Source organism: Tursiops truncatus, chromosome 13 (assembly GCF_011762595.2).
Source record: "Tursiops truncatus isolate mTurTru1 chromosome 13, mTurTru1.mat.Y, whole genome shotgun sequence".
Taxonomy (NCBI): domain Eukaryota; kingdom Metazoa; phylum Chordata; class Mammalia; order Artiodactyla; family Delphinidae; genus Tursiops; species Tursiops truncatus.
Genome location: NC_047046.1, coordinates 49,505,551 through 49,518,615, shown reverse-complemented (window position 1 = coordinate 49,518,615; position 13,065 = coordinate 49,505,551). Strand labels below are relative to the sequence as shown.

At 40.0% G+C, this 13,065-nt stretch overlaps 1 protein-coding gene across 3 annotated transcripts in view; it reads right to left on the bottom strand.

Annotated features, from left to right (window-relative positions):
• Positions 1-13,065, bottom strand: part of MAPRE2 (microtubule associated protein RP/EB family member 2) — a 162,850-nt gene that overhangs the window by 63,353 nt on the left and 86,432 nt on the right. For all 3 annotated transcript variants that reach the window (XM_073790654.1, XM_019930419.3, XM_019930418.3), the window contains one exon: positions 7,252-7,379. In XM_073790654.1, coding sequence (XP_073646755.1) covers positions 7,252-7,372 — 121 coding nt within the window. In that variant the 5' untranslated portion in view covers positions 7,373-7,379. The remainder of the gene's footprint in view (positions 1-7,251; positions 7,380-13,065) is intronic.

The following is a 13,065-nucleotide window of genomic DNA, read 5'->3' as shown; positions in this document are numbered from 1 at the left end:
GCCCCCAGTACAACAATTCTCATTTCCAGACTCACAACCATGGACCCATTCATGGTTCTGGAGCAGGTGAAACCTGGCAGAGTCTTACTATAGTAGATTAGAAGAAAAAGAATCAGAACCCAAGGGGGGACTGCATGATAAAGATTTTGCGAATTAGTGATATACTTAAGAACCCTGAAGACAGGATTCATCTATGTCATCTGGGAATTTTCCCAGATAAGGGAAAACAGTAAAAGATGAACGTCTAGGATTTAATTAAGGGTACTGCCTTGTATAAATTCCTGCAATTATTAAATTGTGTGACTTTATTGAGAATTCTCAAAGGCAATCATGAAAATTTCTAATAACATGTCACCAGTTTGCTTTGTTCCTGTTAAGACACAATGTTAAGCTCATAGTGATTACATGTTCCTTGATTTTTTCTTAGTATATAAACTGTCAGTCTTCATTCCAGGTGATCTGTTTTCCTTCCCCTAGTTTATGGTGTTCATCTCTACTTAGGAGGGATTCCAGGAGAAATGGGTAACAAAAGAAACGACACATCTGTAGGTCTGTCCCTCTGGAAAATACTAACGGAGTTGCCCGACACCTATTCAGTTAGAGGCCTGTCCAGTTATTGTATCACTGAGGACTGGCTTTACGGAACTGAAAATATTTGTTGCATTTCTTCCAAAGAACCGAGCAATTCTATGGTTTCCGAGAAAATCCCAGATGTACGCACAGTTTCTTCAAAGAAATAGAGAAAAAACAATTTTCACATACTCATATGATATCATCCGGAAAAACTCTACATTTCTCTTAGAGAAACAACATACTTCACGTATTTAAGGGCTGGACCTAATAAAACACACATTATCCTGCGTCCTGGTCACTCCATGTGACTCAAGAGGAGGATTTCTGAGGTGTTTCACAAACTTTGGCCATTCTTCAGCCATTCTAAGGCAGCACCCACTAACTCCCAAAGAATCTGAAGGAAGGTGTTTCTCCACAGACTCGCTGTGTTCCCCACCTCTCCTTTGTAAGCTCAAAGCTCTTCCAGATCAGCACTGGCCACAGTGTGCTTTCTAGTTTTCTGCAGGACAGTGCCCTGCCATACTGAACTCTTAGAGGACCACGACCCCATCTTATTAATCCAGATCCCCGGGGCCTAGGCCAAAGAAGGGCTCAAAATGTGTGTAAATAAAAGTAAATTGATTGTCAGAACTTAATACAGTAATGAGACAGATGAAGAGATGGCTGACTGCTTTCAGCATCAATACATATATGTGTGTGTGTGTGTGTGTGTGTGTGTGTGTGTGTGTGTGTATATCAATGCATATATCATCTATGTAAAAAAACAAAATTTATAGGGGCAGTTGGATAAATGGAGGTGAATGCATACATTTTTTTCCACTATGGTATTTAGCATTACAAAATGCAGTAAACCACAACAAAAACACCAATTTATGTTTACTTTTGGTAACAAAGTAGCAAATATCTATAAACAAACATGTTTAGAAGGAAAAATATACTACTGTATCCCATATTCTGCTCAAAAACTAAACTCCCTTTCGACAGGTACATTAGTGGAGACACAGGAGTGTATTATCCACTGCAACAACTGAACCCATTGTTGGACTTCCCTCCCCACCTTTTTCCAGCTCACTTTTTTTCCCACACCCCTGCCCCGCTCGCCAATTAGTTGGTTTGCTGAGACCAAGCAAATGGATTTTAAAATTAACTTCAGCAAAATGAAATCAGAGAAAACCTGTCAGCAAAACCCCTAAAACCCCACCTCTCTACATAGTACATCGCAAATATGAATAATAGTCCGCTATAATACAATTACATCTGTAACAACAGTAACACAATCCAAGATGACTTAACTTTCTGAAAGCAAATAACAGTCTATGATTTTATAAAGCTAAGTAAGCTCTGGAGCTACCAGACATCGACGAAATATCCTTACTTGGTTTTAGTTCAAGAGAGCCAACTCTCTTGAGAAGGTCTACTAAATTTAGACTCTGAGCTGATTTCATCACTAACCTGTCCTCCTGACAGAGGTCTCTGTGGACAGGAGGAAGAAGGCATAGCGGACCCCATACTAGGGTGAGATCAACCTATTTCACAGGCACAGATGGCAGCCAAAAACGTCACAAAGAACGCTCTGCTGGGCTCAGAGCACCTGTCCTACAGGTCCCAGGCACGGCTGACAACCACATCTCTGAATCTTGCAGTGTTACTGTAAAGCCTAGCCCCTTCTGGGAGCCATGAAGGACTGAGAATTGTCATTTTTGACTATGATGTGACCAGCTGTATTCAGGAACTTTCCTGGAAGAAGAAAACACCAAAAACTTGATCCAAGACAAAGCCTGAAACAATGTGGAGAAGCACAAAATGAAGCTGAATCGAATCCTGATTTTTCTTTTATAAAAAATTATTTATTTATTTAATTTATTTTGGCTGTGTCAGGTCTTAATTGTGGCACACGGACTCTTAGTTGCAGCACGCATGCGGGATCTAGTCCCCTGACCAGGGATCGAAGCCAGGCCCCCTACATTGGGAGCACAGAGTCTTACCCACTGGACCACCAGGGAAGTCCCTCTTTTTTTTTAATGCTAGTCAAGAAAAGATCTAAAAATTTCCATTATAAAAAAATGGTTTCATCCAAACCAAATTTTATTCAAATACTAAAATGAAAATCACTGAGCTGTTATAACTAGCCTAGTGACAGTACTGGAATCTGAGCATCAGTGGTTTGCTTGTGCTGTGGACAGAGCGGGGAGGAGGAAAGGAAGGTGGCACGGAGAGAAGGGCAGGCTGCCTCTCTAGCCTCTCTCTCCCATGCATGGGAGAGTCGCTCGTCAGGTGCCCACTGGCCAAGCTCTGGCAGCGACCCAGCAGTGGACCAATGGCTCTGCTGCCTGCATCCCAGTTTAGGGGAGAGGACTGGGACACAGAAAAATGGATGTCAGAAAAAAGTTTCCAAGGAAATTTGTATGTTAGAGCAGAGGATGGCGGGTGAAGAGGCAAAGGAAAGATACATTCCTTCCACTCCCAACCAACTCCCTGCCTCATTTCTTTTCACTCTTCTGCTCCAGATAGCTCACTACCTTTCCTATCATCTCCAATATGGTACCTCGAGTCACTAAAGTGGATTTATAACCATACTGCCCATTCTCTCTCTCTTTGAAAAAAATTTTTTATTTAAAAATTTTCATTTTTCTCTTAACTATATGTCCATTCTCTCTCTTGAATCCCTTATAAAATATCTAGTAAACTGGTTTGAGCCGGTACTAAAGTAAAACCAAAATGTGTCACCCCACAAAAAGCCCTAAACATTTTATTAGGCAATTGAACTAAACACATGAAATATTTTTAAGCCAAACAAATCTGGTATTTCATGTGGTTCAATCCCCCATCCCAACGTGGGAAATCCACAAATATTCATTTTCAAATCAAATGTAGATAAGCCGTATACTGTCATATTATTATAGGCAGTTTTCATACCCATTGACAGCCTGTTCATTTATACAGTCCAGCTTTTCACTTGAAACGTAAAGGTTGCTGTTCACAAGAAATGAATGCGAACTAGATATGCATATGACTGTATGACCCAGATTTCATGTCCAAAGACAATTTCATAAGGTTACATCCTTGGGATAAAATTAAGAGGAGAAAAGAGTCAGTTTCATTCTTTTGCAACTTACTGCAACGTGTTTCTAAGTGTTAAACCTCATACCATCTCTCCTTTAAAAAGCTTTTAAAATGCTTAGATGGAAACAAATGAGATGTTATATAAAGGCAGAAATTTCTGCAGAAAAAGGCACACACACGTGAAGCAGTATTTCAGTTCTTTATGAGCTAAAGGAAGCTGATGTTAGTTTTAATATTAGCTGGAGGGCAATCTCTTAGCTGGAAATTTAAAAAAAAGAAATAGGAAATAATGCAAATGGGGGAAAAATGCCAAAGGGGGACTGCTAGGATTGGAACATAAACATTTAGGAAAAAGAGTAAGGAACAATTTTATTGAACAAGAAAAAAAATCAGTTAAATACGTGAAGGTATTTTGTGTATGTTTTTCCACAACACACTGCTAAAATAATATCACACAGAGTAAACTAAAGAAATTAAAATGAAACTGAAAGGAAAAGATATTTTCCAAGAAATCTGACTGACTACTCATTAAGTATGCTGAGGATAAATCATTTAGGTCACCAATATTTGGTTTTGTTCTTATCCTAATAGCATTGTCCTAGCTGCCTTCAATGTCTTCTAGAACAAAGAAGGGTATAAATAAATAAATTCATAAATAAATAAAAAGATAGCACTTCCTGCTAAATGCAATTGCTGAAGGCAAGAGAAAAGTCACAGACTAAATTATGAATGAGGACATCGTGCCAGATAAATTTTGGATGTTTTAACTTTACTTTTAGTGGTTTGGAGTTTCTCTAAGATGCACTGCAAGCTCTTGGCTGTAGCACAGAAGTACTTGGGATGCTTGTTAGAATGCACACTTTAGGCTTCACACATCCAGAGACACTGATTTAGAAGGTGAATGAACCCAAGAATCTGCATTCTTAAGCAGCTTCTCAGAAGATTATAAATGCACATGGGCCGCAGTTCACACTCTGATGAAACTACTGCCGAAAATAAAAGACATGTCTCTCTACTGTGGACATTGACATGTTTTTGAGCCAAAAAAACCCACAGAAAAACAAAAAAAATCCAAAAAACAAAAAACCAAGACAAACAAAAGAACGTATTTCAATAAAGAAAGGAACCTTTAAATATAATTTAAATAAATATATATTTAAATATTCTTCTGACCCATCAACCTTGTAACCTTAGGTAACTAGTGAGTTATCCTAACGGAAATTATCTATTCTCATGATCAAAATGGTTTCTACAGGTTTCATCAAGCCACGCTGGATAGCAACATAGCTACATACGACTATAAAATGCACACCAATGCTTTCTTTAAGGAAACTGTACAAGAACTCTTCACAGATGCTACCAAAATTTTTGTTGGATTTGGCTTATGTGAAATTTGAAAGATATGCAAAGAAATTTTACATATTTATATAAATAATAGGTACACACACATACACACACATATATACGCACACATACACTCCAGCATTTATTACTGCTGTATCTAAAAATTCGAATTTGCTTCTCATTTCATTTGTCAGCAAACTCCCCAAGTACATTACATAGGAAGCTCCTCATGGGCTCCTTCAACACTTTAGACCCATGACTGGCGATTTTCTCTATGACTCTTTTTCTTATCTCCTTCCTTCCTGTGTCTCTTTTTCTTTGATAACCAACCCCATGACCCTTATCCACAGGTACATACAGCCACTTTATGGGAAAGATACACAGTTTTGTCTTTGCCCCACAGCAGTTTCCAACTGATTTTCATTCATCCCAATATGACCATTTCTGACGGAAGAGTATGTGTCAGGCCGTATGGAGAAACAGACCCACAAGTACAATATAAAGTGGTACTTGCTATTAACAGAAAAGGGATGGCTAATAACAGAAAACACTCTGGGTTGCATTTCCCTCCAGCAAATTAAAAATAACATATTAGAGAGCTCCAGAACGCACAGCAAGAACGGCACCAGAAAACTTGACTGCGTGGAGATTTGCAGTTGAGGAGCGTGCAACAGGGGCTGTTTCTGTTAGTAACTTTTAGAAGTCATTTCGAGAGGCCAACAACACATATCTGGGGTGTCATCATATTCTAAGTCAGCTTTTCTCTAGCTCGTACTGCAGGGCAAAGAACTGGCCGGTTAGCATCCATTATTGACCTCACAAATCACAGTATTGATATTAGAGGGCTGGGCGCAGAAAGGGTGGGTGAGGCAATGCCTAGGTTCTGGCCACCCTCACCATCTTGCTCGTGAGAAAATGGTGATGGGAGAAGAGGTGTCAGCAGATGGGAAGTCTGTCCGCTAGTCGATTCTAATCCAGTCTAGATGTGGAGAACGGAGAGTGTATTCACTGGGGGGTTGGATTCGGGCACATCGGAGAGTGACTAGTGCGGGCGTTGCAAATTCTGACGGCACCGCATGAAATCCTTCTACACGCGACCCACTGAGAAAGCCAGCAGAACGCCCTTCTGCTGCCCCAACACCACTGCACCAGCTCTATCTGATGACTATTTTGCACCTATCGTGTCTCGTGGGATTTCACATGAATACATTTCAGTAATAGTTTCTAGTAACACCATATCCGGTCAGAGCCAGAGGCAGAGAGGAAATCTCTTACCTGTTAGTTCACAAGAAGAAAATACTTTCTGTTCCCGAAGGAAGACTATTTCTTTGATAAATACTCTAACCTAAGAATGAATTACTTTACTAGTGACATGTTCTTTAACAAGCTCCTACTTTATCATTAAAGTCAAATCTTTTTTTTTTTAAAAACAAGTTTAGCTCAATACGCATTTCCTGCAGACCTACTTTATAGCAGGCAGGCAGGGTGCCACCGCTGACACATGACAAAGGATGAAACACAGTCCTGTCCTCAAGGGCTCTGGGTACCTTCGGGGGAGTAAGAGCTGGACCTTCCAACGCAGTGCGGCATGCATTATTCTGCAAGGGTGGGCACAGCGCTCCATGAACACTGTGGAGCCTGGGAGACCTGGGGAACCCTTGGGGGGGGGTGACAACCGAGTTGGATTTTAAAGTGTGAATTAGATTTTACTGCAAATGAAAAGAAGGGCAAAGGGAGACTGAAAAAAAGCTGTGGGACGCAAAAGGGAAGGAGTCTTTAGGGAACAAAGAGTATTTTGTGGGACTGAGGCACAGGGGAGAGAGATGTGGAGGATGATGACACCAAGGAGATGTGTTGCAGCCAGAACAGAAAGGACCTTATCAGCCACATCAAGGAGTGGATTTTATCCTGTAGGAAGGACAATGTGCAGCCTGGAAGGTTTTTAAGGAGAGGTGTTGCAGGACCCAATCTGCATATTAGGAGGAGACATGTGGTGGCTGACAGGGGGTGACGGAGAAGAGGCTGGGAGACCAGTTACAGAGCTTAAGCGAGACCATTCATAACATGTGTCGTGGAGGCTCGATGCTCTTAGGTGGCCATCATTTTCCCCATATGTTCTTCAGTTATATCTGGGCTTTCCCCCTTTAATTACATATCAATACGGATACATATATTTTTTCCTATCCAAAATACATCATCTGTGGTCCACAGAATCCCATTCCACACGATAGGGAGTAAACGTTTATGTAAATACTTAAAAGGGTCTCTTACCTGAACAAAGCTGTTCCACTTTCGTGTAGTTTAGAGACACTATGTCATTAACCCAGGCAATGATGTCATGTCGGCTCATAGTCTCCTGGGTTATCGAGGTAGAATACACGTTGACTGCCATTCCCCAGCTAGAAAAAACAAACAAAGTTTATTTACCTACAAGGAAAAAAGTAACTCAGAAAGATGACAGACATCCATTCAAGCTCTGGATCCCTGACAGAACTCTAAGGCTTGTAAAAGTCCTGCTCTGGCTAAGCCCTTTCTCTTCCCTTTGTCTCTGTTCTACGTGTTTGCTATAATATGGTTAAATCTCATATATTGTTCGTGCAGGATCATTTTTTGTCTCCCTCAACTTGACTCAAATGTTCTTCAGGTTCTGAGATTCCTAATCTCTCATGTAATTTAGTGAGTCACTTAGAAGGTAAGTTGGGGAATTCCCTGGTGGTCCAGTGGTTAGGACTCCACGCTCTGACTGCCAAGGGCCTGGGTTCTATCCCTGGATGGGGAACTAAGATCCCATGAGCCATGCGGCCCAGGCAAAAAAAAAAAAAAAAAGAAAGTGAATATTTTTTATCAGCTTTAGAGAAAAGGAAATTCACTTTAGAAACAGGTTACAAATACACTCCATTAGAAAAAAAATCCTTGGGACTTCCCTGGTGGCACAGTGGTTAAGAATCCACCTGCCAATGCGGGGAACATGGGTTCTAGCCCTGGTCCGGGAAGATCCCACATGCCGCGGAGCAGCTAAGCCTGTGCGCCACAACTACTGAGCCCACATGCCACAACTACAGAAGCCCGCGTGCCTAGAGCCCATGCTCCGCAACAAGAGAAGCCACCACAATGAGAAGCCCGCACACCGCAGTGAAAAGTAGCCCCCACTCGCCGCAACTAGAGAAAGCCTGCGTGCAGCAATGAAGATCAAACACAGCCAAAAATAAATAAATAAATTTATTAAAAAAAAAAGAAGAAGAAAAGTCCTCACCTGATAATCTCTATCAGTCTCTAAAAGCTTTGGATAAAGCCTTGAAAAAAAATATATACAAAAAGTATTTGGATAATCTGGAAGTCCTGCCTGACTGCACAAGTCTTCCTTTCAGCTATGATTGTTAATATACTCCTTCTGACCATTTCATGACACTTACTATTTCCCCCAACTTTTCGCAGGAGGAGCACACATTGGCCATAGAAAAGGTAACAGAAAAGGTTTGTTTTGCTTAAAATGCTTTGATAGCTAGAGTTTGGTGTAATTGGTCTCCTTTTCTTAATTAATAAACTTTATTTTTTAGAGCAGCTTTAGGTTCACTGCAAAATTGAGTGGAATGTACAGAGTTTTCCCACATACCCCCCTGTCCTCCACTGGTCCCCTCCAATCTCCCCAACCGGCTGGTACGTGTTAAAATTGGTGAACCTACAATGATACATTATCACCCAGGTTCCATAGTTTACATTAGGTTCACTCTTGGTGTTATACATTGTGCAGGCTGTGACGAATGTACAGTGCTGTGTATCCACCACTGTAGTACCATACAGAATAGCGTCAGTGCCCTAAAAATCCTCTGTGCTCTGCTGATTCATCCCTCCCTCCCACCATTCCTGGAAAACACTGATTTCTTTTAATGTCTCCATAGTTTTACCTTTTCCAGAATGTCACATAGTTGGAACCACAGACTGGCTTCCTTCAGTAATGCACATTTAAAGTGCCTCCATGCCTTTTCATGGCTTGAGAGCTCACTTCTTTTTAGCGCTGAATAATACTGCACTGTCTCAATGTACCACTCACCTACTGAAAGACATCTTGGTTGCCATCAAGTTTTGGCAATTATGAATAAAGCTGCTACAAATATACATGTGCAGGTTTTTATAAGTGTTCATTCATTTGGGTAAATACCAAACAGCATGACTAATGGGTTGCAATGGTAAGAGTATGTTCAATTTTATAAGAAATTACCAAACTGTCTTGCAAAGTTGCTGCACCGTTTTGCATTCCCAACAGCAATGAATGAAAGTTACTATAGACTAGTTTGCATTTTCTAGAATTTTCTATAAATAGAATCACATAGTATATACATTTGTATGGCTTCTTTCATAAAACCGTGAGATCCATGCTGCACTGTATATCAGTAGTTCACACCTTTTCATTGCTGAGTAGTGTTCCATTGTATGTATATATTGAGTTTGTTTATTCATTTACCTGTTGATGGACATTTGGGCTGTTTACAGTTTGGGGCTATTATAAATAAAGTCATTATGAACATTAAAAAAAAAGCAAGTTCTGGGACTTCCCTGGTGGCGCAGTGGTTGAGAATCCGCCCGCCGGTGCACGGGACACAGGATCAATCCCTGGTCTGGGGGGGATCCTGCATGCCACGGAGCAACTAGGCCCGTGCGCCTGCGCTCTGAAGCCCGTGAGCCACGACTGCTGGGCCCGCGCGCCTGGAGCGCGTGCTCTGCAGCAGGGGAGACCACCACGGTGGGAGGCCTGCGCACCAGCGGCGAAGGGTGGCCCCCACTCGTCGCAGCTGGAGGGGGCCCACGTGCAGTAGCGGGGACCCAACGCAGCCAAAAAATAAAATAAAATAAAATAAATAAATAAATAAATAAAGGAAAGTTCCTATTGCTTCATATCCTCACCAAAATTTGGTATTGTCGGTATTTTGGATTTTGGCCGTTCTAATAGGTGTACAGTGGTAACAAATTCTTTTTAATATTTAAACCTGGTTGAAATTTTGCAATTTTACTAATTTTGTACAATTATACCACACATAATTTTTTATAAAATGTGTGTATATATATATATATATACACTTCTATTTTGAAAGTTTTCTGATATATGCAAAAGGAGAGAGAACAGAATAACAAATCAGTTGTGTTCACTTCTTGGTTTCAACAATTATCTATACTTGGCCAATCTTGTTTCATTTATATTCCCATCAACACTCCCATCCTCCCACCCTCCATCTCCCAAGCCAGATTACTTTGAAGTAAATGCCAAGCATTATATGATCTCACCTCTAAGTATTTTTGTATGTGTCTCTAAAAGATAAGGACATTAAAAAGAAAACAAAACAACAGCATTATCATACCTAAAAATAAAATTTCTTAATACCATCAAATATGCATAATTGTTTCAATTTGTTTGAATCTGAATTCAAATAAAATTCATACATTGTGATTCTTTGATATGTACTTTCTTTTATCTATAGGTTTCTTCTCCATTTCTAATATTTCCCTTGCATGTAAAAAAACTGTTATTGAAGGAATGGGTTGTTTGTCTTGTAGAATTTCCACAATCTAGATTTTTCTCGCTGCATTCCATTGGTGCCTTTTAACATATTCTACTCTCCCTTGTATTCCCAGAAACTGGTAATTTGACCTAGAAGCTTGCTCTGATTCAAGTTCTAATGGAGGAGAGGGGACAAGACTATTTCATGCAGTGTTTCAACTTCCATCAGGAGACACATACTGTCTGATTGACTCCTTAAGTGATATAGTTAGCCATTGATGGTATCTGCCTAGGTCCAACTCTTTAGAGACTTCAAAGTGATATTCTATTATTCATTCTTTTTTCTTAAATTGAAGTATAGTTGATTTATAATGTTGTATACATCAAAGTGATTCAGTCATACATACATACATATATATCCCTATGTATTCTTTTCAGATTCTTTTCCATTATAGGTTATTTCAAGTTATTGAATATATTTCCCTGTGCTCTATAGTAGGTCCCTGTCGTTTATCTATTTTATACTTACTAGTGTGTACATGTTAATCCCAAACTCCTAATTTATCCCTCCCCCTGCCCCTTTTCCCTTTGGTAACCATGAGTTTGTTTTCCATGTCTGTGAGTATGTTTCTGTTTTGTAAATAAGTTCAGTTGCATTTTTTTTTTTTAGATTCCACATGTAAGTGACATCATGTGATATTTGTCTTTCTCTGTCAGACTTACTCCACTTAGTGTGATAATCTCTAGTTCCATCCATGTTGCTGCAAATGGCATTATTTCATTTTTTATGGCTGAGTAATATTTCATTTTATACACACACACCCCCCCACACCCCCCCACACACCCCCACACCTGTCGATGGACACTTAGGTTGCTTCCATGTCTTGGCTATTATAAGTAGTGCTGCTATGAACAATGGGGTCCATGGATCTTTTCGAATTAGAGTTTTCCTCTTTCCTGGATATATGCCCAGGAGTGTTATTGCTGGATCATATGGTAACTTTATTTTTAGTTTTTTAAGGAACCTCCATATTGTTCTCCATAGTGGCTGCACCAATTTACATTCCCACCAACAGTGTAGGAGGGTTCCCTTTTCCCTACACCCTGTCCAGCATTTATTATTTGTAGACTTCTTGTTGATGGCCATTCTGACCAGTGTGAGGTGGTACCTAATTGTAGTTTTGACTTGCATTTCTCTAATAATGAACAATGGTGAACATCTTTTCATGTGCCTATTGGCCATCTATATGTCTTCTTTGGAGAAATGTCTATTTGGATCTTCTGCTCATTTTGTATTGGGTTGTTTGTTTTTTGATATTGAGCTACATGAGCTGTTTGTATATTTAGGAAATTAAGCCCTTGTCAGTTGCATTGTTTGCAAATCTTTTCTCCCATTGTATTTTCGTTTTGTTTATGGTTTCCTTTGCTGTGCAAAAGCTTGTAAGTTTGATTAGGTCCCATTTGTTTATTTTTGCTTTTACTTCTATTACCTCAGGAGACTGATCTAAGAAGGTATTGCTACGATTTATGTCAGAGAATGTTTTGCCTATATTCTCTTCTAAGAGCTTTATAGTGTCACATCTTATATTTAAGTCTTTAAGCCATCTTGGGTTTATTTATTTTTTATAAATTTATTTATTTATTTTTGGCTGCGTTGGGTCTTTGTTGCTGTGTGTGGGCTTTTTCTAATTGTGGTGAGCGGGGCCTACTCTTCGTTGTGGTGCACGGGCTTCTCATCGCAGTGGCTTCTCTTGTTGCAAAGTACAGGCTCTAGGTGCATGGGATTCAGTAGTTGTGGCACGTGGGCTCAGTAGTTGTGGCTCGCAGGCTCTAGAGCACAGGTTCAGTAGTGGTGGCGCACGGGCTTAGTTGCTCTGTGGCATGTGGGATCTTCCTGGACCAGGGCTTGAACCCGTGTCCCCTGCATTGGCAGGGAGATTCTTAACCACTGCGCCACCAGGAAAGTCTGAGTTTATTTTTGTGTATGGTGTAAGAGAGTGTTCTAACTTCACTGATTTACATGCGGCTGTTCAGCTTTCCTAACACCACTTGCTAAAGAGACTGTCTTTTCTCCATTTTATATTCTTGCCTCCTTTGTCGAACACTAGTTAACCGTAGGTATATGGGTTTATTTCTGGGCTCTCTATTCTGTTCCATTGATCCATATGTCTGTTTTTGTGCCAATACCACACTGTTTTGATTATTGTAGCTTTGTAGTATTGTCTGAAATCCATGAGGGTTATGCCTCCAGCTTTGTTCTTTTTCCTCAGGATTGCTTTGGCAATTCTGGGTCTTTTGTGATTCCATATAAGTTTTAGGATTATTTGTTCTAGTTGTGTGAAAAATGTCATGGGTAATTTGATAGGGATGGCATTAAATCTGTAGATTGCTTTGGGTAGTATGGCCATTTTAATAATATTAATTCTTCCAATCCAAGAGCATGAGCTACCTTTCCATTTCTTTGAATGATCTTCAATTTCCTTTATCAATGTTTTATAGCTCTTAGCCTGTAAGTCTCTAACCTCCTTGGTCAGTTTTATTCCTAAGGCTTTTTATTTTTGATGCAATTTTAAAAGGGATTTCTTTTTCTT